The sequence below is a fragment of the Cherax quadricarinatus genome, unplaced genomic scaffold (assembly GCF_038502225.1).
Source record: "Cherax quadricarinatus isolate ZL_2023a unplaced genomic scaffold, ASM3850222v1 Contig4, whole genome shotgun sequence".
Classification (NCBI taxonomy): domain Eukaryota; kingdom Metazoa; phylum Arthropoda; class Malacostraca; order Decapoda; family Parastacidae; genus Cherax; species Cherax quadricarinatus.
This window is the reverse complement of record NW_027195030.1, coordinates 16,936-42,117: the sequence shown is the minus strand read 5'-3', so window position 1 is coordinate 42,117 and position 25,182 is coordinate 16,936. Positions and strand designations below refer to the sequence as shown.

At 38.1% G+C, this 25,182-nt stretch overlaps 1 protein-coding gene across 1 annotated transcript in view; it reads left to right on the top strand.

Annotated features, from left to right (window-relative positions):
- Positions 1-24,564, top strand: part of Atu (Another transcription unit) — a 359,375-nt gene extending 334,811 nt beyond the window's left edge. The window contains exons 5-12 of the mRNA XM_053792001.2: positions 36-96; positions 3,925-4,004; positions 8,736-8,944; positions 12,122-12,324; positions 12,719-12,881; positions 14,489-14,704; positions 23,099-23,279; positions 23,888-24,564. Coding sequence (XP_053647976.2) covers positions 36-96; positions 3,925-4,004; positions 8,736-8,944; positions 12,122-12,324; positions 12,719-12,881; positions 14,489-14,704; positions 23,099-23,279; positions 23,888-24,402 — 1,628 coding nt within the window. The 3' untranslated portion in view covers positions 24,403-24,564. The remainder of the gene's footprint in view (positions 1-35; positions 97-3,924; positions 4,005-8,735; positions 8,945-12,121; positions 12,325-12,718; positions 12,882-14,488; positions 14,705-23,098; positions 23,280-23,887) is intronic.
- The last annotated feature ends 618 nt before the right edge of the window (positions 24,565-25,182 follow it).

Below are 25,182 nucleotides of genomic sequence, written 5' to 3'. Positions count from 1 at the left end.
TTTTTTTTATCATTGAATTTATGGTCTATTTGCAGCTCGCAGGGATGCTGAATCTAGGAAGGGGTCGGATGATGACAGTGACTTGGATGTAGGCAGGTATGAAACTGGCTGTTCTTCTGTCAACAAATTGGCTGTATCCCACCGAGGCAGGAAACTGCCAGTTATTCTTGATATTTTTATTGTAGTGTAGGGTGCTATTTATTTTTTTTTTTTTTATTATCACACTGGCCGATTCCCACCAAGGCAGGGTGGCCCGAAAAAGAAAAACTTTCACCATCATTCACTCCATCACTGTCTTGCCAGAAGGGTGCTTTACACTACAGTTTTTAAACTGCAACATTAACACCCCTCCTTCAGAGTGCAGGCACTGTACTTCCCATCTCCAGGACTCAAGTCCGGCCTGCCGGTTTCCCTGAACCCCTTCATAAATGTTACTTTGCTCACACTCCAACAGCACGTCAAGTATTAAAAACCATTTGTCTCCATTCACTCCTATCAAACACGCTCACGCATGCCTGCTGGAAGTCCAAGCCCCTCGAACACAAAACCTCCTTTACCCCCTCTCTCCAACCTTTCCTAGGCCGACCCCTACCCCGCCTTCCTTCCACTACAGACTGATACACTCTTGAAGTCATTCTGTTTCGCTCCATCCTCTCTACATGTCCGAACCACCTCAACAACCCTTCCTCAGCCCTCTGGACAACAGTTTTGGTAATCCCGCACCTCCTCCTAACTTCCAAACTACGAATTCTCTGCATTATATTCACACCACACATTGCCCTCAGACATGACATCTCCACTGCCTCCAGCCCTCTCCTCGCTGCAACATTCATCACCCATGCTTCACACCCATATAAGAGCATTGGTAAAACTATACTCTCATACATTCCCCTCTTTGCCTCCAAGGACAAAGTTCTTGGTTTCAACAGACTCCCCTCATCAATTCTATGATTCACCTCATCTTTCATAGACCCATCCGCTGACACGTCCACTCCCAAATATCTGAATACATTCACCTCCTCCATACTCTCTCCCTCCAATCTGATATTCAATCTTTCATCACCTAATCTTTTTGTTATCCTCATAACCTTACTCTTTCCTGTATTCACCTTTAATTTTCTTCTTTTGCACACCCTACCAAATTCATCCACCAATCTCTGCAACTTCTCTTCAGAATCTCCCAAGAGCACAGTCTCATCAGCAAAGAGCAGCTGTGACAACTCCTACTTTGTGTGTGATTCTTTATCTTTTAACTCCATGCCTCTTGCCAAGACCCTCGCATTTACTTCTCTTACAACCCCATCTATAAATATATTAAACAACCACGGTGACATCACACATCCTTGTCTAAGGCCTACTTTTACTGGGAAAAAATTTCCCTCTTTCCTACATACTCTAACTTGAGCCTCACTATCCTCGTAAAAACTCTTCACTGCTTTCAGTAACCTACCTCCTACACCATACACTTGCAACATCTGCCACATTGCCTCCCTATCCACCCTGTCATACGCCTTTTCCAAATCCATAAATGCCACAAAGACCTCTTTAGCCTTATCTAAATACTGTTCACTTATATGTTTCACTGTAAACACCTGGTCCACACACCCCCTACCTTTCCTAAAGCCTCCTTGTTCATCTGCTATCCTATTCTCCGTCTTACTCTTAATTCTTTCAATAATAACTCTACCATACACTTTACCAGGTATACTCAGCAGACTTATCCCCCTATAATTTTTGCACTCTCTTTTTTCCCCTTTGCTTTTATACAAAGGAACTATGCATGCTCTCTGCCAATCCTAGGTACTTTACCCTCTTCCATACATTTATTAAATAATTGCACCAACCACTCCAAAACTATATCCCCACATGCTTTTAACATTTCTATCTTTATCCCATCAATCCCGGCTGCCTTACTGCCTTACCCCCTTTCATTTTACCTACTGCCTCACGAACTTCCCCCACACTCACAACTGGCTCTTCCTCACTCCTACAAGATGTTATTCCTCCTTGTCCTATACACGAAATCACAGCTTCCCTATCTTCATCAACATTTAACAATTCCTCAAAATATTCCCTCCATCTTCCCAATACCTCTAACTCTCCATTTAATAACTCTCCTCTCCTATTTTTAACTGACAAATCCATTTGTTCTCTAGGCTTTCTTAACTTGTTAATCTCACTCCAAAACTTTTTCTTATTTTCAACAAAATTTGTTGATTACATCTCACCCACTCTCTCATTTGCTCTCTTTTTACATTGCTTCACCACTCTCTTAACCTCTCTCTTTTTCTCCATATACTCTTCCCTCCTTGCATCACTTCTACTTTGTAAAAACTTCTCATATGCTAACTTTTTCTCCCTTACTACTCTCTTTACATCATCATTCCACCAATCGCTCCTCTTCCCTCCCGCACCCACTTTCCTGTAACCACAAACTTCTGCTGAACACTCTAACACTACATTTTTAAACCTACCCCATACCTCTTCGACCCCATTGCCTATGCTCTCATTAGCCCATCTATCCTCCAATAGCTGTTTATATCTTACCCTAACTGCCTCCTCTTTTAGTTTATAAACCTTCACCTCTCTCTTCCCTGATACTTCTATTCTCCTTGTATCCCATCTACCTTTTACTCTCAGTGTAGCTTCAACTAGAAAGTGATCTGATATATCTGTGGCCCCTCTATAAACATGTACATCCTGAAGTGTACTCAACAGTCTTTTATCTACCAATACATAATCCAACAAACTACTGTCATTTCGCCCTACATCATATCTTGTATACTTATTTATCCTCTTTTTCTTAAAATATGTATTACCTATAACTAAACCCCTTTCTATACAAAGTTCAATCAAAGGGCTCCCATTATCATTTACACCTGGCACCCCAAACTTACCTACCACACCCTCTCTAAAAGTTTCTCCTACTTTAGCATTCAGGTCCCCTACCACAATTACTCTCTCACTTGGTTCAAAGGCTCCTATACATTCACTTAACATCTCCCAAAATCTCTCTCTCTCCTCTGCATTCCTCTCTTCTCCAGGTGCATACACGCTTATTATGACCCACTTCTCGCATCCAACCTTTACTTTAATCCACATAATTCTTGAATTTACACATTCATATTCTCTTTTCTCCTTCCATAACTGATCATTCAACATTACTGCTACCCCTTCCTTTACATAAAAAAATGTTCTAAAGTATATACCTAGAATAAATAAATCCTAATTTAAGCATGCAGTAAATCCTCAATTCAACAGACCTTGATTTATTGGACTTTGGAAATACAAAATCCACTGGGTCAGTTGATATGGAAATAATGGACAAAGTCTATTGATTACAGAGTTGCCCATTATTAGTACATCCACACATTCCTCTCTGTTAGTCTTAAATCAAGAGTTTGCTTTAAAAGGTGTTTGTTGTGCCTAGAAATTCACAAAACTAAAAATGGTATAACAATAGTATTATTGAATATGGATGTGGACTAAATTTTTGCTCTTAAGAATAATAAAGAATTAAATATGTATACCCCTCCAAATATTACAGGTTCAAAAACTTTGACGAAAGTTTTATTCTTGGAGATAAAGTTGTTTTTTTTCATAGATAAAAGCTGATTAGCCGGGTCACCATATGGAGAAGACCCGGGCCGGAAGTACCGGCAAACCTCTAATGATAAAAGCTGACTACCTTCAACTCTTAATTAAAATGAATATTTTAATGAACCAAATTTTTGCTTAAAACAGACATAATGGAATTGTTTAGCAGTTGTTACATAATGTCCAAGAATCATCCATTCTGAAACATGAATATTTTTATGAATAGTACTGATTCACTATGTGAACAGTGATTGAAAATAGTATAATTGTGGAATTAGTGTTATATAACATTTTGAAGCTTAGGTGTTTAATGTTCATTATTTTCAGGAAACGCAAACGTGCTCTTCTGAGCGATGATTCAGACGAGGATGTGGCAAAGAAAGCCAGATCTGATGATGAGATGAATGGTAAGTGATGTAGTTGTTCTTGTGTATCATTCACTTTGCTGCTTAGTGATAAGTTAACCCTTTCACTGTCGAGACCCTGCTCACAATCTTGCTTTCAATGTTGAAGAATTTAAAAAAAAAAAAAATCTTATGAAATGATAGAGAATCTTTTCCTGATGGTAACGACACCAAAAGTATGAAATTTGATGGAAAACTTATGGAATTATGCTCTTGCAAAGTTAGCGGTCAGCGATATTTATGCATCGGCAATTTCGCCCAATTTGAGCCCTATTTTCAGCCAATTCCATTGTTCCAGTCAACCAAACTCATAGCTATTTCGCTAGAACTTCATTTGTTCTATCGAATGAGTACAGGAAACCTTCATTTACAGATTTCAACTACCCAATAAAGTGATCAGAAATTGGTAATTTGGCCAACTTCATACATAATTAAAGTAAGGCTAGTTTCAAAATAGGGTCTAGAATTAACAATACAAACATTCCTAGCACTAAAATAACATTTTTCTCTGTTCAGTAGTCACGTCTCCAGGCCCCTCATATTAAAATCAAAACAAAATGTTTATTTCCTTGTAAAGCTTGCAATGTTATTGCAATTATGCTTGCTTTCCATTTTGAATTTTTATTCACACAAAAAATAGAAGATTTACTGTTATGCAGACTACTGCACTATTGTAAAAATGGTATAAATAATATCAGCGCATTTGTGAAGGCATATTAGACCCACCAGTTGATGTGTATTAGACGCGTGACTTGATTTGTTTACTCTTGAACATCGGCAAAAATCGAACATTTCTGCTACTTTGAGCTCAATTTCAAGGTACTTTTAGTCTGTAAACCATTCAAAATCATCTCCATTTCTGTAATATATCTTCCATTCTATCAAATGAGACCAAAAAAATGAGAATACAGCCATAAATACCATACGAAAATACACCGCAAAATCGGTGTTTTAAGCCAAAAACACGGTCAGAGTTTTTTTTTTCTCATGTACTGTGTGCTACAGGATTTTTTTTTATACTGCACACACTGACCACTTAGATCCACTCTCTCGTATGTAGACCTACCAACTTTTTCCCTGCAAGATTGGAATCCACTAGCACTTTGGCGTAATATTACGGGACCGACAGTGAAAGGGTTAATACATCCAAGTGTGAAAAACCAAGATGTTGCAGTGACATCTATACAGATATTTTTGTTTGAATATCATGAGTACTGGAAGTGAAAGAACAGTTCCTGCACACAACATACAACATAACGTAGGTGGATTCATGCATGAGATGTCATTTGTACTAAAAATGGATGACATATATTTTACCTGGATTAAGAGTGCACCCATGGACAAAGTTGAGCTGTTCAGATTAATGTTAAGTGACCTGATGGGCAGTGGGAAGCTCCTTTTATCTCAGCTGTATAATGCTGATGATTATCTGCAAAGACCACTTCTTATTATTATCCTGTGCTTATATTAATGGTTCTCACAATTTGATACTGACGGTCACAGGCAAATCAGCATGACCTCATTCTTTAAAGAACTGCACGAGTGATTTGCTAGTAAATTATTTCAGCAATTAGAAAGGCTGGTTTTACAGGGATGTAATTAGTGATTTGTTTTTTTACATGTTTCATCCCTGAATTACACAAGCACCAACTAGAGGTATTTAAGCTAGATACCAAGGATGTCAGGCTGTGATGGGTATGTGGGTCAGGGGTCACCAGCAGCAAGTCTGGTTGACTAGGCATACACCAGACAAGCCTGGCCTATGGCCGGACTCCGGGAGTAGAAAAACTCGGAACTCATCAAAGTTAAGGTCCTCACCTGAGGGCTAACAATTTAAGCAGCACAAATGGTAAAATTAAGGCCATATTTCTGCCCCCTAATACCATCTCCCTTTGTGGGTCATGGGGTTATTGCAGTCTGCAAGAGGCTGTACCAATCTAGGTACTCAGATAAAGTACTGGTAGTAATTGAAGAAGATTTGGAAAGAGATATCAGAGGTCTACGTATGATGGAGAACGTCATAAAATATTACCTGAGGTTTGCTATCTTCAGCTTTGCAGTGTTATGGAAAGAACTGAAAAGGACAACATTAGCAAATGGTTGGAATTTTTTAAATAACCTTGATACTGAGTTGGACTTTGAGGTTACTGATTTCCAGTGTACTCTTCAGAGGTTGGGAGAAACAAGTTATGGAGAAAGATGCAGTGTCATTGTTAGAAGAAGATGATGGTGATCCTGGTTACTAGAAGTTGAATGATGGAGGAATTGCAGAATGGTCTCATGGCATAAGTACTGGCATAAAAGAACAGGGTAGCTATGTTGATGATGATGATGATGACAAAGAGGTTTGAGAGGCCACTAAAACTGGTTCAGAACTTGGTTCATTTCTGTTAGGATCATGAAAATTCATTTTCATAATTTGGAATCTATGGACAATCAGGAAAAATGTAACCCCCTCATTCCTGTCAGTGGTACTATCAGTGGGTTTTGGCTACTTTCGGTGGTATTGGTATCAGTAGGATATTGGCTAATTTTGGTGGTACTGGTATTTGCCTAAAATGTAGTATCACTATTGGCAAAAATTGGCTCATCCCTAGTGATATGCATAGGATTATTTCATCAACCATACATTAGGGGATAGGGAAAAAAATTGGGAAAGAGCTATTCCAGAATGCATATCTAGTAACAGCATAATTTGTGTATTAGGGATACATATGTGCTTTCTGTTTTGTAAAAATAACATGTACCATATACAGTAAAGCCTTTTTAAATGCAGTATCACAGTGTGATTTTGTTACAATACAGTTGAAAAAAGGCAACCAAAATTTAACCACATGGTAAAAAATCTTGATATTACATACTGTGAAGTGTAATAAAATCAACATAGCATCAAGTTAGGCACAAAATTTGAATACTACACACTATGGGATTTACTGATGGACTTGTGCACGTAATGTTGTCACAGGATGAAGTTCTATAATGAACCATATTTACATCAATTTTTATTCTGTGAATGTATGTATCATGTTTATATGCCATGTAACGTGTTTCTTATATAATTTTCAGGAATATATCATAGATGGATTAATGAAATTGTCTATATTAATGTAAAATAAAGACATTTAATGTGCCCAAGAGTGATGATTATTACGTACTATTGGCGTCATGAGTAGAGAGACTTAGTGATTTTAATGTGTACCTGCACACCAGCACAGTGTGCAAGTATATTTAGGTACAGGTACACATAAGTATAATTATCAGAGTACATATAAAATGCACAATAACTGTAAAACACTTGAAATTTTGTAAAGTTTCCAGACATAATAGATGCGGTCACGGAGAATGTAAACAAACCAGGTGGGGTGCGCCATATTTGAAAGACCGCTTGCCGTATAGCAAATTTTGGTCATAATTTAACATCGCCATATTAGCAGAACGCCGTAAGGCGAAACGCCGTAAAGCGGGGCCCTACTGTTTTCAATCTTCTCTCAGTTGAGAGGCTGAGGGTAACTGAAAAGTTATAACAGTGTGTTTCTTCAGTTATTATGGGTGGAAGTAGAATTATCAATAATATCTTCAGTATTCAGAGTTGACTTCTTTTAAATTTATAGATATAACTGCAATAGCCCTTGTTTTGTTATCACTACTTATGTTCCTCTAATATGTTTTTGTTAGTCACAGGTCAGAAAAACTACATGTCACATGCTGCAGTATTAACCAGGCAAAAGTTGAAAAACATTTATTTTCATCATGGAGGGGGACAAGGCTTTGGGGAGCTGAAGGAAATTATGGGAGCTTAAGCCCCCTTTCTCTTGGTGTTGCCATTGTGTGAACACTCCAGTACAACCTTCAGCTACTGATACCTACTGATTCTATGTTCACAAGCAATGATAGAGCAGTAACAACTTCAGTAAATTTGCAACTGTCAGAAATGTAACTCTAATTTCTAAAATGTTCTTTGCTTCACATAACCTTTTTTTTTTTAAATAGGGGAAAGATTTTCAGGAATGTAACCTAAATGTCATGAGATATACATGAATACTGTACCTTTAAAGGAGGGGTTTGAGATATTGGCTGTTTGGAGTGACATCTAAACTATTATATCTGGGCACCTCTGCAAAGACAGTGATTGTGTGAATGATGGTGAAAGTGTTTTCTTTCTTTTTTGAGTCACCCTACTTCAGTGGGAGACGGCCGACGTGTTGAAAAAAAAGCTGTACCTGTATGTGCTATATAAGCAAAGTTAAATGATACTGTTGACAGATTGATAAATTCAGTTAGCTGAAAGGGTGGGTGTACTGATCTTTCTATATGAATGAGAGTAAAGCTGCTGGCAGTCATTTGACAAGTAAACGTATATAAACTGTGATGCCTTAAAAGGAGATTCTGTTGTCTTTAAGAAGACTTTTGTATATTTTAATGGTGTTTTCTCAAACTTGATTCTACCTTTTGTCATCCTTAACCCTTAAACTGTCCAAACGTAGATCTACGTTTGCACACGTAGCGCTCCGAACATAGATCTATGCTTTTTTTACATTGTTTCTTATGGAGAAAATTAAGGTCGGAGCACTACGCGCACAAACGTAGATCTACGTTTGGACAGTTTAAGGGTTAATAAATACATATAAGTAATCAAGGTCATGTTTGCACAAATACATGATTTTGTTGATGGATGTGATTATCATATTTTAAAACAGTGATATATGTGAGGATAACTATTTTTTCCTGTTGTAGATGTTAATGCAGAAGATTTGTTTGGTGATGCTGATGACATCAGTGAAGACGATGAAAAAGGTAGACAGAGTGAGACTGATGCTGACCGACGTCGCTCGAGGTCACGGTCTCGTTCACGGTCAAGATCACGATCAAGGTCACGCTCGAGATCACGGTCAAAATCTCGATCTCGTTCTCAATCACGTTCACCAAGACATGCTGTACCTGATGTAAGAAAATTTTCTTATCTGTGTTTAAATTTAAATGAATTTTATGAACAGTGTAAAGATATCTTCTTTCTTTCATGCACTGGCCTTATCCCACTAGGCAGGGTAGCCCAAAAAGAAAAAGAAAAGTTTGTCTTTTTAGCTTTAGTAATGTACAGTAGGGCGCCACTTATACGGCAGGTTAAGTTCCAGGCTACTGCCAGAAAGCAGATATCGCCAAAAAGTAGAATGCCTTTTTTTTCCACTTGTAAATGCATATAAATGCCAGATAACAAGTTTACACTAACATATATTAACCCCTTGACTGTCGCAACCCCCAATCCTGAGGTGTCTCCTGGTGTCGCAAAATTTAAAAAAAAAAAAAATTATTTTTTCTTATGAAATGATAGAGAATCTTTTCCCGATTGTAATGACACCAAAAAAAACGAAATTTGATGGAAAACTGACGGAATTATGCTCTCGCGAAGTTAGCGACCTCGGCGATATTTACAAATCGGCGATTTCGCCCACTTTGAGCCCTATTTTTGGCTAATTCCGTTGTTCCAGTCGACCAAACTCATAGCTATTTCTTTAGAACTCCATTTTTTCTATCGATTGAGTACAAGAAACTGCCCATTTACCGATTTCAACTACCCAATAATGTGGTCAGAAATTTGCAATTTGGCCAATTTCACGAAAATTAAAATATATGACAATTTCAAAATAAGGTCCAGAATGAACAATGCAGACATTCCTGGCTCTAAAATAACATTTCCTTTGTTCATCAGTCATGTCTCCAGGCCCCTCTGATACTACTCTTGCTTTCTATTTTGAATTTTTATTGAAACAAAAAATAGAAGACTTACTATTATGCAGACTACTGCAATACGGTAATAATTGTATAAATAACATCAACCTATTCATGACTGCATATTAGAATGGCTAGTTGGACATTTATTGGACAATGACATCATTTGTTTACTTTTGAACATTGGCAAAAATCAAACATTTCCCCTACTTTGAGCTCCATTTCCAGGTTCTTTTTATAGTAAAATCAATCAAAATCACCTCTATTTCTATAGTATGTTTACCATTCTATCAAATGAGACCAAGAAAATGAGAATACAACCATAAATACTATACGAAAATAGACCACAAAGTCGGCATTTTAATTAAAAAAAATGGTCGTAGTTTTTTTTTCTCATTATGCACTGCGTGCTCCAGGATTTTTTTTATATGGTGCACACTGACCACACACACTCATTCTCTCACATGTGGGCCTACCAGCTTTCTCCTGCTTGATTTGAAGCCGCTAGAATTTATGAGTATATATACGTCAAACACGGTACCTCGTAAGACGTATATATACGGCTGCGACAGTCAAAGGGTTAAGTTAGCAATAGAACTAGGAATTAAAAAGTAAAATACACACACAGTATCTCAAAATATTTGTAGTCTTAATGTAGGGCAAAAGGTGAGTAGTATTTACTGTAAGAAGTTAGGTATGGTAGCCCTCCTGGCCACCCAACCCACACATAATATACTACGACAATGCTTAAAGCCCCAGAGAGTGATTACATGCATATACAGTACACTCATTACTTACCTTAAATTATTTGTAGTCTTAATGTAGGGTGAAAGGTGAAAAGTATTTATTGTAGAAAGTGGTGTGGTAGGTAGAGTAGTGTAGGGAAGCCAGCCTGGCTACCCCACCCACTATGTAAACAAACAGACGATGCATCTGGTTCATAAACATTCATACAAACACCGTACATTGTGTACAAGTTGTCTCCACAGTGGTACAGTAGATTATTTAAAGTCCAAGACTTTCATTCTCATGTAATTTTTAGAAGGAATGATGGTCTGACATTATTATTATTATTATTTTCTTCTTTTCTTCTTCTTTTCTTCTTCTTTTCTTCTTCTTTTCTTTTCTTCTTCTTTTCTTCTTCTTTTCTTCTTCTTTTCTTCTTCTTTTCTTCTTCTTCTTCTTCTTCTTCTTCTTCTTCTTCTTCTTCTTCTTTTCTTCTTCTTCTTCTTCTTCTTCTTCTTCTTCTTCTTCTTCTTCTTCTTCTTCTTCTTCTTCTTTTCTTCTTCTTTTCTTCTTCTTTTCTTCTTCTTTTCTTCTTCTTTTCTTCTTCTTTTCTTCTTCTTTTCTTCTTCTTTTCTTCTTCTTTTCTTCTTCTTTTCTTCTTCTTTTCTTCTTCTTCTTCTTCTTCTTCTTCTTCTTCTTCTTCTTCTTCTTCTTCTTCTTCTTCTTCTTCTTCTTCTTCTTCTTCTTCTTCTTCTTCTTCTTCTTCTTCTTCTTCTTCTTCTTCACAAATTATTATTATTATAATCATAATAAAAATAGAAGCATTAACCCACAAGGGTCATGAATTGCTATATATAGAGTGAAGGCATACGAAAGGAATATTTATCTACAGTTATCCCCAGTGTTTGACTAGAGAAAACGTAATTCTTCTGACACTCCTACACTGTCGCTTTGTAAACAAATGTCATACTTATGTCAATTTTTATTCTGTGGGTGTATGTATAATGTTTATATGCTATGTAATGTGTTTCTTATATAATTTTGAAGAAAATATCATAGATGGAGTAATGAAAATGTCTATATTAACGTAAAATAAGACATTTAATGTGCCCAAGAGAGATTATTATTACGTAGTATTTCTATGGCGTCATGAGTAGAGAGACTCTTAGTGATTTTAATGTGTACCTACATGCCAGCACAGTGTGTAAGTATATTTAGGTACAGGTACACATAAGCATAATTATCAGAGTACATATAAAATACACAATAACTTGAAAACACTTGAAATTTTGGCAAGTTTCCAGACATAATAGATGTGCTCACGGAGAATGTAAAGAAACGGGGTGGGGTGCGCCGTATTTGAAAGACTACATGCCTTATAGCAAATTTTGGTCATAATTTGAAATCGCCATGTTAGTGGAATGCTGTAAGGCGGAACACCATAAAGCAGGGCCCTACTGTATATAGGAGAAGGGGTTACCAGCCCCTTCCTCCCAGAGTACCTTGTATGATACATAAAATGTGTTAATTTCGTAGTAATGTGAAGACAAATATCAGTTTTTCCATATACTGCACTGTATAAACACTAATGGTAAATGTTAGAAGTCTCCTTGTATAAGATAGGTATCCAGATTTAATTTGTTTTTATTTTGATCCTACTCTATTAGGATGAAGAGAAGGAAGATGAGGGCCCTCCACCAGAAACAAGAATTGAAGCAGAGATTCCAAAAATTAACACTGATTTAGGCAGGGATATACATTTTGTGAAGTTACCAAACTTCCTTTCGGTTGAGACAAGACCGTTTGATCCAGAACTTTATGAAGATGAAATTGATGAGGAAGAGACACTTGATGAAGAGGGACGAGCAAGGTGAGAATCAATTGCACTTGTTTTTAGTGACTGCCATCACACACTTCAACATTGTTTGAAGTCTTCTGTTTGGCAGACTCATTAAGAATGGTAATTTCTGTGGGGATATGAAGTGAGCTGGCAGTAGGTTTTTAGACCTGAAAATCATGTGATATAGGTGTCAACTCATGTTGCCCTGAGGTAACCTGGGCTGTTGGTTTACAAACATGAGTTACTGGTTAGTGCAGCAGTAGGAGTGCTGATTTTAGCTGTTGCCTATTGAGCATGCTGGTGACGTGTATGGAAATTATTGATGTAAAATATGTTAAAAGAACATTAGATTTAGACAGCAGAGAACACAAATATTGTTTAAACATAATAATTGCTGATACTTAATGCCCTTGATTATATACAGGCTGAAGCTGAAAGTTGAAAACACATTGAGATGGAGGACTGTTTTTGATAAGGAGGGGAATGCTGTTAAAGAGAGTAATGCCAAGTTGGTTCGATGGTCTGATGGATCTATGTCTCTTCATCTTGGTAATGAAATCTTTGATGTCTATAAACAACCTCTGCAGGTTAGTTTCTAAATTTTTGTGTATATTTTTTCATCATGGGGGATGCCTTGATGTTGGTTAAGGGTCTTAACCAAGGAATAGGAGTCACCTCACCCTTCCTTGGATCAAACCTGATTGTCTCCTATATTTCAGGCACTGTATTTTCCCATCTATATCATTGTCTATATAGCTCAAAGACTGTTCTGTTAGATAAGCAGGAATTTTCACGTGTATGCATATGCATTAGTTGTCATAAATATGCCCACCCATAGGTATGCCTTTAGCAAACTGGTTGTCTGACAGATTCAGTCAGTTTCTGAGCAACATTTGTATGGAAGATGGTGCCCCATGCCATACTCACAAAGACAAAGAATTAACTTAACTCTGATAGAGAACATTTGGACACTTATTAAGAGTAAGCTTTGTGGCTTGGATTAGTCCTCTAACCTCAAAGTCTTGACTGATATTAAGCAGGTGTGGCAAGGTGTTGACTTTTCTGTCCTCCATAATAGGCCTTATCAGTGTCTTAAGAAGCTCAAGGATTGCACCAAGAGAAAGGTTAATTCTATGAAATATATTTTTATATAGCCGGACTTGAGTCCTGGAAATGAGAAGTACAATGCCTGCACTCTCAAGGAGGGGTTCGGGATATTAGCACTTTAGAGGGATATGTTGTGTATCTTTATAGGTATATGCTTCTAAACTGTTGTGTTCTGAGCACCTCTGCAAAAACAGTGATTATGTGTGAACGAGGTGAAAGTGTTGAATGATGATGAAAGTATTTTCTTTTTTGGGTCACCCTGCCTTGGTGGGAGACGGCCGACTTGTTAAAAAAAAAAAAAAAAAAAAAAAGGAACTTGCACACATTTCATAGTTAAAACAATAGGTCATGTTGAGCAGTCTCGTTTTCTATGTATTTGTTGAGGCACGTGCATATTTATGATGCTTGTTTTGTGTATGTGTGTGTGTGTGTGTGTGTGTGTGTGTGTGTGTGTGTGTGTGTGTGTGTGTGTGTGTGTGTTTGTGTGTGTGTGTGTGCGTGCGTGCGTGTGTGTGTGTGCGTGCGTGCGTGCGTGCGTGCGTGCGTGCATGCATGCATGCATGCATGCATGTTCACACATCATACATACATTCATTCATTTCTTCTTTCTTTCAACGCACCGGTTGTATCCCACCGAGGCTGGGTGGCCCAAAAGGAAAAACAAAAGTTTCTCCTTTTAAATTTAGTAATAGATACAGGAGGGATGATACTGTTACAGTTTTATAACTGTAGTGTAAAGCACCCATCTGGCAAGACAGTGATGGAGTGAATGATGATGAAAGTTTTTCTTTTTTGGGCCACCCTGCCTTGGTGGGAAACGGCTGATGTGTTAATAAAATAAAATACCCGAGAAGGGGTTACTAGCCCCTTGTTCCCGACATTCATTCATTTATACATGCAATACAGCGTTAGGATATTGAAAGCAATGCTATTAATATTAATCAGTAAACTGTGTTCTTTGTTTTGAAATTTATCTTTTGTTTGCTCTGCAGGATTTGATTCTTAGTGTTTAAATTTCATTAAATTTCTAATATCAAGCTTGATATCCTTGACTAGCAATAATATAATATCCATATATTTATATTAGGGAGACCACAACCATCTCTTCATTCGTCAAGGAACTGGTCTGCAAGGTCAAGCAGTTTTTCGTACAAAACTAACCTTCCGTCCTCATTCAACTGATTCATTTACACATCGCAAGATGACTCTCTCTCTTGCTGACCGCTCACAGAAAACAAGTGGTGTCAAAGTTTTGTCAAATGTTAGCCGTGATCCAGAGAGTGCTCGTGTAGAGAGTTTACGAGTAAGTATTCTTTCATTGCAAAGTATTGCTGAATACTTCATGTTTTTATTTAAATAAAGTATGGAATGTCATTACCATTTTTTTTCTTGCATATTTCACTTTCAAAGCATGTCATAAGATTTTTTTTTTACATGGGTTGTTGATACAGCCTGTAATGTTGAAAACACATAAGTGTGTTTAACCTTTTCAGGGTCCAGAGGCCAAATTTCAAAGTGCACACTAGGGTCCAAGAATTTAAAAAAAAAATTTTTGTTATTTTTTCTTATGAAATGGTAGAGAATCTTTTTCTGAAGGTAATACAAGAAAAAGTACGAAATTTGATGGAAAATTGAAGAAATTATGCTCTCGCGAATTTTGATGTGTCAGCGATATTTACAAATCGGCGATTTTGCTGACTTTGACTCCCATTTTAGGTCAGTCACATTATTCCAGTCAACCAAATTCTAAGCTATTTCACTAGTATTACTTCTATTCTATCGATTGAGCACAAGAAATCGCCCAGTCAACTGTTTCAACTACAAAATAAAGTGATCGAAAATTGGTTATTTGGCCAATTTAACACAAAGTTCAAAACATTCCAATTTCAAAATAGGGTCCAGAATAAACAATGTAGGTATTCCTGGCACTAAACTAACATTTCCACTGTTCATTAATTACGCTTTGAGGCTTTACAAATTAATTCCATTTTGATTTTTTATTCACATAATGAATTTTTATTCAAACCAAAAAATAGATTTACTACTATGCAATATTGTAATAATTGTTTAAATATCATCACCACATTTGTGAACGTATATTAGACCCACCAGCAGGCGTGTATTAGACGTGTGAGGTCGTTTGTTTACTCTTGAACATCGGCAAAAATTTAACATTTCCGCTACTTTGAGCTCAGTTTCAAGCCATTTCCAGTGCTAAAACCAATCAAAATCATCTCTATTTCTGTAATATGTCTTCCATTCTATCAAAGGAGACCAAGAAATTGTAAATACAACTATAAAAAACATACGAAAAAACACTGCAAAGTCGCTATTTTAATCGAAAATCACGGTCTCAGTTTTTTTTTCTCTCATTATACACTGTGTGCTGCAGGATTTGTTTTATGTGGTGCACACATACCACATAGATGTATTCTCTCATATCCAGGCCCAAATTTACCACTCACAGCTTATCAGAGTGAGCTGAGCTCATGGCGTAGATCTACGGTTTAGACCCTGAACATAAAGCCGTAGATCTACGGCACGGACCCTGAAAGTGTTAAATAATTTGAGTTTTATATGTTGATCTTGGTATTATATAATATATAAATTTAGAATGATTATCTGTTACATAAAAACAAGGATCTTTACATATTGCAACAAGCAGGAAATTGGAGCCAATAAAATGGGGCTGTAATCAGTGTATGGTGTGAGATGTTATGCAGAAAATGAATGAAGAAATTAGAAGACTGTGTTATGGGATTAACTGAAAGATTTAATTTAAAAGCAGTTTTAAATGAGCTGATGAAGGTAACAGCTCTTAGCTTGTAAATAAAATTAGGAAGCCTTAACCTAACTTTGTAAAATCCTGTTAAAAAAAAAAAAGGTAGACGAGGGGCTTTTGAGATGGTTTTATGTAGAAAGCATTGCACAAGACAGATTACTTAAAATTGTGTAAAGATCTAAGGATTAAATATTGTGTAGGGAATGTCTGAGGAAGTGGTCCCAACATCCATGTGGGAACATTGGAATTGAGGGGAGTAGTCTTTGGGATATGACACACTGTTAAGCGTGTGAGCATAGTAAAGCCTGTAGAGACAACCTGATCTAATGCCATGTTGGTATTTGCATGTTTAAGCCATTTTCTCTATATACAGTAGTTAGGGTAACATCTTTTAACCAACTATACATTAATTACATTAACAGTCATGGCCAGTTACAGTAATATACTACCAGGACACCCTAGAGCTGTGTCCTGTTTTTGTATGTGTATGCTGTATATTATATTTACCATACTACTTGCATATTTTTTTTTTCTTCCTTTTTTTAATTTTTTTTTTTTTTCAACAAGTTGGTCGTCTCCCACCGAGGCAGGGTGACCCAAAAAAGAAAGAAAATCCCCAAAAAGAAAATACTTTCATCATCATTCAACACTTTCACCACACTCACACATTATCACTGCTTTTGCAGAGGTGCTCAGAATACAACAGTTTAGAAGCATATACGTATAAAGATACACAACATATCCCTCCAAACTGCCAATATCCCAAACCCCTCCTTTAAAGTGCAGGCATTGTACTTCCCATTTCCAGGACTCAAGTCCGACTATAAGAAAACAACCGGTTTCCCTGAATCCCTTCACTAAATATTACCCTGCTCACACTCCAACAGATCGTCAGGTCCCAAGTATCATTCGTCTCCATTCACTCCTATCTAACACGCTCATGCACGCTTGCTGGAAGTCCAAGCCCCTCGCCCACAAAACCTCCTTTACCCCCTCTTTCCAACCCTTTCAAGGACGACCCCTACCCCTCTTTCCTTCCCCTATAGATTTATATGCTTTCCATGTCATTCTACTTTGATCCATTCTCTCTAAATGACCAAACCAACTCAACAACCCCTCTTCTGCCCTCTGACTAATGCTTTTATTAACTCCACACCTTCTATTAATTTCCACACTCCGAATTTTCTGCATAATATTTACACCACACATTGCCCTTAGACAGGACATCTCCACTGCCTCCAACCGTCTCCTCGCTGCTGCATTTACCACCCAAGCTTCACATCCATATAAGAGTGTTGGTACTACTATACTTTCATACATTCCCTTCTTTGCCTCCATAGATAACGTTTTTTGACTCCACATATACCTCAACGCACCACTCACCTTTTTTCCCTCAATTCTATGATAAACCTCATCCTTCATAAATCCATCCGCTGACACGTCAACTCCCAAGTATCTGAAAACATTCACTTCTTCCATACTCCTCCTCCCCAATTTGATATCCAATTTTTCTTTATCTAAATCATTTGATACCCTCATCACCTTACTCTTTTCTATGTTCACTTTCAACTTTCTACCTTTACACACATTCTCAAACTCATCCACTAACCTTTGCAATTTTTCTTTAGAATCTCCCATAAGCACAGTATCATCAGCAAAAAGTAACTGTGTCAATTCCCATTTTGAATTTGATTCCCCATAATTTAATCCCACCCCTCTCCCGAACACCCTAGCATTTACTTCTTTTACAACCCCATCTATAAATATATTAAACAACCATGGTGACATTACACATCCCTGTCTAAGACCTACTTTTACCGGGAAGTATTCTCCCTCTCTTCTACACACCCTAACCTGAGCCTCGCTATCCTCATAAAAGCTCTTTACAGCATTTAGTAACTTACCACCTATTCCATAAACTTGCAACATCTGCCACATTGCTCCTCTATCCACTCTATCATATGCCTTTTCTAAATCCATAAATGCAATAAAAACTTCCCTACCTTTATCTAAATACTGTTCACATATATGCTTCAATGTAAACACTTGATCTACACATCCCCTACCCACTCTGAAGCCTCCTTGCTCATCCGCAATTCTACATTCTGTCTTACCTCTAATTCTTTCAATTATAGCTCTACCGTATACTTTTCCTGGTATACTCAGTAAACTTATTCCTCTATAATTTTTACAATCTCTTTTGTCCCCTTTCCCTTTATATAAAGGAACTATACACGCTCTCTGCCAATCCCTAGGTACCTTCCCCTCTTTCATACATTTATTAAACAAAAGTACCAACCACTCCAACACTATATCCCCCCCTGCTTTTAACATTTCTGTCATGATCCCATCAGTTCCAGCTGCTTTACCCCCTTTCATTCTACGTAATGCCTCACGTATCTCCACCACACTTACATTCTGCTCTTCTTCACTCCTAAAAGATGGTATACCTCCCTGGCCAGTGCATGAAATTACCGCCTCCCTTTCTTCCTCAACATTTAAAAGTTCCTCAAAATATTCTCGCCATCTACCTAATATCTCCCTCTCCCCATCTACTAACTCCCCTACTCTGTTTTTAATGGACAAAGCCACTACTTTCCCTAGGCTTTCTTAACTTGTTTAACTCACTCCAAAATTTTTTTTATTTTCATTAAAATTTCTTGACAGTGCCTCTCCCACTCTTTCATCTGCTCTCCTTTTGCACTCTCTCACCACTCTCTTCACCTTTCTTTTACTCTCCATATACTCTGCTCTTCTTATAACACTTCTGCTTTGTAAAAACCTCTCGTAAGCTACCTTTTTCTCTTTTATCACACCCTTTACTTCATCATTCCACCAATCACTCCTCTTTCCTCCTGCCCCCACCCTCCTATAACCACAAACTTCTGCCCCACATTCTAATACTGCATTTTTAAAACTATTCCAACCCTCTTCAACCCCCCCCACTACTCATCTTGGCACTAGCCCACCTTTCTGCCAATAGTCGCTTATATCTCGCCCGAACTTCCTCCTCCCTTAGTTTATACACTTTCACCTCCCTCTTACTTGTTGTTGCCACCTTCCTCTTTTCCCATCTACCTCTTACTCTAACTGTAGCTACAACTAAATAATGATCTGATATATCAGTTACCCCTCTATAAACATGTACATCCTGGAGCCTACCCATCAACCTTTTATCCACCAATACATAATCTAACAAACTACTTTCATTACGTGCTACATCATACCTTGTATATTTATTTATCCTCTTTTTCATAAAATATGTATTACTTATTACCAAATTTCTTTTTACACATAGCTCAATTAAAGGCTCCCCATTTACATTTACCCCTGGCACCCCAAATTTACCTACTACTCCCTCCATAACATTTTTACCCACTTTAGCATTGAAATCCCCAACCACCATTACTCTCACACTTGATTCAAAACTCCCCACGCATTCACTCAACATTTCCCAGAATCTCTCTCTCTCCTCTACACTTCTCTCTTCTCCAGGTGCATACACACTTACTATAACCCACTTTTCACATCCAATCTTTATTTTACTCCACATAATCCTTGAATTTATGCATTTGTAGTCCCTCTTTTCCTGCCATAGCTTATCCTTCAACATTATTGCTACTCCTTCTTTAGCTCTAACTCTATTTGAAACCCCTGACCTAATCCCATTTATTCCTCTCCATTGAAACTCTCCCACCCCCTTCAGCTTTGTTTCACTTAAAGCCAGGACATCCAGTTTCTTCTCATTCATAACATCCACAATCATCTCTTTCTTATCATTTGCACAACAACCACGCACATTCAGACTTCCCACTTTGACAATTTTCTTTTTATTCTTTTTAGTAATCTTTACAGGAAAAGGGGTTACTAGCCCATTGTTCCCGGCATTTTAGTTGACTTTTACAACACGCATGGCTTACGGAGGAAAGATTCTTATTCCACTTCCCCATGGATATAAAAGGAAAAGTAATAAGACCAAGAACTATTAAGATAAAATCAAAGAAAACTCAGATGAGTGTGTATAAATAAACATGTACATGTATGTGTAGTGTGACCTAAGTGTAAGTAGAATGTTTATAATAATTTTAACATTGTACAAACAACTGGGGACATTTATAATAATTTTAACATTGTACAAACAACTGGGGACATAATAATTTTAACATTGTACAAACAACTGGGGACATTTATAATAATTTTAACATTGTACAAACAACTGGGGACATAATAATTTTAACATTGTACAAACAACTGGGGACATTTATATAGATTGCAAGTTCATGCTATGAGGTATCAAAATAAATTTATCTCTAAGAGTTAAAGTTATCTCTTTAGTTGTGTACTATAGCTGTAACTCCATAAAAAACATATACAGTGGACCCTCGCCTAACGCTATTAATCCGTTCCTGAGAGCTCAACGTTAGGCGAAATTATCATTAGGCGAATTAATTTTCCCCATAAGAAATAATGGAAATCAAATTAATCCGTTCCTGACACCCCACAGTATGAACAAAAAAAAATTTTTACCACATGAAATATTAATTTTAATACACACTTACTGAAGAAGACATGCAGTTACATGACACTTACCTTTATTGAAGATCTGGTGATGATTGATGGGATGGGAGGAGGGGAGAGTGTTGATGGTGTTAGTGTTTAGAAGGGGAATCCCCTTCCATTAGGACTTGAGGTGGCAAGTCCTTTTCTGGGGTTACTTCCCTTCTTCTTTTAATGCCACTAGGACCAGCTTGAGAGTCACTGGACCTCTGTCGCACAACATCTCTGTCCATAGAGGCCTGTACCTCCTTTTCCTTTTTGACATTCCTAAAGTGTTTCACAACATTGTCAGTGTAATAGTCACCAGCACGGCTTGCAATAGCTGTGTGAGGGTGATTTTCATCAAAAAAGGTTTGCACTTTAAGCCACATTGCACACATTTCCTTAGTCTTTGAAGTAGGCAACTTCCTCAATTTCTCTATCCCCTCCTCTGAAGCAGTCTCCTCAGGTGTGGCCTCTTGCTGTTGAAGATGATCTAGCAGCTCATCAGTGGTTAGTTCTTCATTGTCCTCCTCCACCAACTCTTCCACATCCTCCCCACTAACCTCCAACCCCAAGGACTTCCCCAATGCCACAGTGGATTCCTCAACTGGCATAGGATTCCCAGGGTTAGCCTCAAACCCTTCAAAATCCCTTTTGTCTACACATTCTGGCCACAGTTTCTTCTAAGCAGAGTTCAAGGTCCTCTTAGTCACTTCCTCCCAAGCCTTACCTATAATGTTTACACAATTGAGGATGCTAAAGTGATCTCTCCAAAACTCTCTTAGAGTCAATTGAGTTTCTGAGGTCACTACAAAGCACCTTTCAAACATAGCTTTTGTGTACAGTTTCTTGAAGTTGGAAATTATCTGCTGGTCCATGGGCTGCAGGAGAGGAGTGGTATTAGGAAGCAAAAACTTTACCTTAATGAAGCTTATTTCCACAGAAAGTCGCTCTGCCACGTCTGAAGGATGACCAGGAGCATTGTCTAATACCAGGAGGCACTTAAGGTCTAATTTCTTTTCAATTAGGTAATTTTTCACAGTGGGGGCAAATGCATGGTGTAACCAGTCATAGAAAAAGTCCCTAGTGACCCATGCCTTACTGTTTGCCCTCCACAGCACACACAAATTAGCCTTGAGGACATTGTTTTTCCTGAACACTCTGGGAGTTTCAGAGTGATACACCAATAAAGGCTTCACTTTGCAATCACCACTAGCATTGGCACACATCAACAGAGTAAACCTGTCTTTCATAGGCTTATGTCCTGGGAGTGCCTTTTCCCCCTGAGTAATGTAGGTCCTGCTTGGCATTTTCTTCCAAAACAGCCCTGTTTCGTCACAAACACTTGTTCAGGTTTCAGTCCTTCACTGTCTATGTACTCCTTGAATTCCTGCACATATTTTTCAGCCGCTTTGTGGTCCGAACTGGCAGCCTCACCATGCCTTATCACACTATGTATGCCACTACGATTCTTAAATCTCTCAAACCAACCTTTGCTGGCTTTAAATTCACTCACATCATCACTAGTTGCAGGCATTTTTCTAATTAAATCGTCATGCAACTTCCTAGCCTTTTCACATATGATCGCTTGAGAGGTGCTATCTCCTGCTATCTGTTTTTCGTTTATCCACACCAATAACAGTCTCTCAACATCTATCACTTGCGATCTCTGTTTCGAAAACAAAGTTGCACCTTTGACAAGAACAGCTTCCTTGATTGCCATTTTCTTGGCCACAGTAGTAGCGATGGTTGATTGGGGATTTGTGTACAACCTGGCCAGCTTGGAGACACGCACTCCACTTTCATACTTGGCAGTGATCTCTTTCTTCATATCCATAGTAATTCACACTCTTTTTGCTGTAGGGTTGGCACTAGAAGCTTTCTTGGGGCCCATGGTGACTTATTTTGCAGGTGCAATCACTAAAAAGGCTGTGATAATATGATATGTTCCAATTGTATGCTTGGAAGTGACCGTGGTGGCTGGCTTGTAAACACTGGCACCCACGGAACAAGTGAGGCGGGCTCAGGCCACACGTGAACGCGTCTTGAACGAATCGCGTTGAGCGAGTTTTTTAGCGCTAGCCGAGGCAAAATTTTTTCGTTAAAATGTATCGCTAGGCGGATTTAACGTTATGCTATGCGTTCGTTAGGCGAGGGTCCACTGTATTGCAATTTAATTCTTTTTTACAAGTGTACAGTATTTTTTATCTTATTTTGGGCCAATATTCAGGTTTAATCAGTTGCAATATAAGTAATAGAGAATAATAACTTGGTTTTTAAATTTAAGATTACAGTTACATCCTGTGAAGTTTAATTTTCAGCATATTCTGAGAATATTGAAGAGTACTCCATGATTTTGTTCACATGAAATTTCAGAGAGATGAAGATAGATTAAGAGCTTCCATGAGGCGAGAAAGCAAGCAACGTCGAGTGAGAGAAAAAGCTTCAAACCGTGGACTGTCTGCCAACTACTTAGAACCTGATAATTATGAAGATGATGATGAAGGTGGCATTTCCTTGGCTGCCATTAAAAGCAAGTTTAAGAATAAGCAAAATGGTAAGTGTTTAACTCTTTATTAATACACAGCTGTGAGCCTTTAATTTCATCGTTTTTCTTTTGCTCTAAAAATGTACTTAGTTTGTTATGTAAATGGTTACATATATCAGGTGTAATGTTTTAAAGGCAGACAAGACACACACAACTCAGGAAATTGTAATAACACTGTTGCAAACTCATGCACTGACTTGCTTGCCATTTATAGTGACTAAATAAAAATGTAGCCGGACTTGAGTACTGGAAATGGGAAGTACAATGCTTGCACTTTAAAGGAGGGGTTTGGGATACTGGCAGTTTGGACGGATATGTTATATATCTTTATATATGCTTCTAAACTGTTGTATCTGGGTGCTTCTGCAAAAACTGATTATGTATGAGTGAGGTGAAAGTGTTGAATGATGATGAAAGTATTTTCTTTTTGGGGACTTTCTTTTTTTTTTTGGTCACCCTGCCTCGGTGGGAGACTGCCAACTTGTTGGAAAAAAAAAATTGTCTTGATGAATTACGGTTTTAATTTGTCTTTTGTATTTGACGGGCCTTAAACCCTTCAAACTGCTTGTTCAGTTAGTATGTTAACAGCATTACAGATTGTCATTTTTAAATTTCAGATCGTGCCCCAATTTACTCATCGGATGAAGAAGAATCTGATATTGAGACAGACAAGGCAAAGCGACTGGAGAGGGCGAAGCACACTATTAAGGACTCTGATGATTCACATAGCGATAGTGGAAGTGATAGTGAGAAAGGTGATAGTGGCAGTGATGATGGTAGTCGGCAGAGCACACGGAAAAGTGGAAGTAGAAGTAGGAGTGCTAGTAGGGACCCAAGTAGGAGCCCAAGCAAGAGTAGGAGCCAAAGCAGGAGCAAGAGTAGAAGTCCAAGCAGGAGCAAGAGTAGGAGTCCAAGCAGGAGTAAGAGTAGAAGCCAGAGCAAGAGCAAGAGTAGGAGCCGAAGCAGGAGTAAGAGTAGGAGCCAAAGCAGAAGCAAGAGTAGGAGTCCAAGCAGGAGTAAGAGTGGGAGCCCAAGCAAGAGTAAGAGTAGGAGTAGAAGTAGAAGTAACAGCAAGAGTGATAGTGGTAGCAACAGTGGAGGAAAGTCAGGTTCAGGCTCTGATAGTGAGTAACCAATGCAAAACTTAGTTTTAGAACCTTTGAAGCTGTAATGACACTACTGGAAGTAAAATTTTCTGCTAATTTCAGTGCTCTGTGCATTTCACAATTTTTCTTTTCTATGATGAATATGATTTTTTTCTTACTTCCATATAATATATGAGCTGTAAATTATTTATTTTATTTTTTATTATCACACTGGCCGATTCCCACCAGGGCAGGGTGGCCCGAAAAAGAAAAACTTTCACCATCATTCACTCCATCACTGTCTTGCCAGAAGGGTGCTTTACACTACAGTTTTTAAACTGCAACATTAACACCCCTCCTTCAGAGTGCAGGCACTGTACTTCCCATCTCCAGGACTCAAGTCCGGCCTGCCGGTTTCCCTGAACCCCTTCATAAATGTTACTTTGCTCACACTCCAACAGCACGTCAAGTATTAAAAACCATTTGTCTCCATTCACTCCTATCAAACACGCTCACGCATGCCTGCCGGAAGTCCAAGCCCCTCGCACATAAAACCTCCTTTACCCCCTCTCTCCAACCTTTCCTAGGCCGACCCCTACCCCGCCTTCCTTCCACTACAGACTGATACACTCTTGAAGTCATTCTGTTTCGCTCCATTCTCTCTACATGTCCGAACCACCTCAACAACCCTTCCTCAGCCCTCTGGACAACAGTTTTGGTAATCCCGCACCTCCTCCTAACTTCCAAACTACGAATTCTCTGCATTATATTCACACCACACATTGCCCTCAGACATGACATCTCCACTGCCTCCAGCCTTCTCCTCG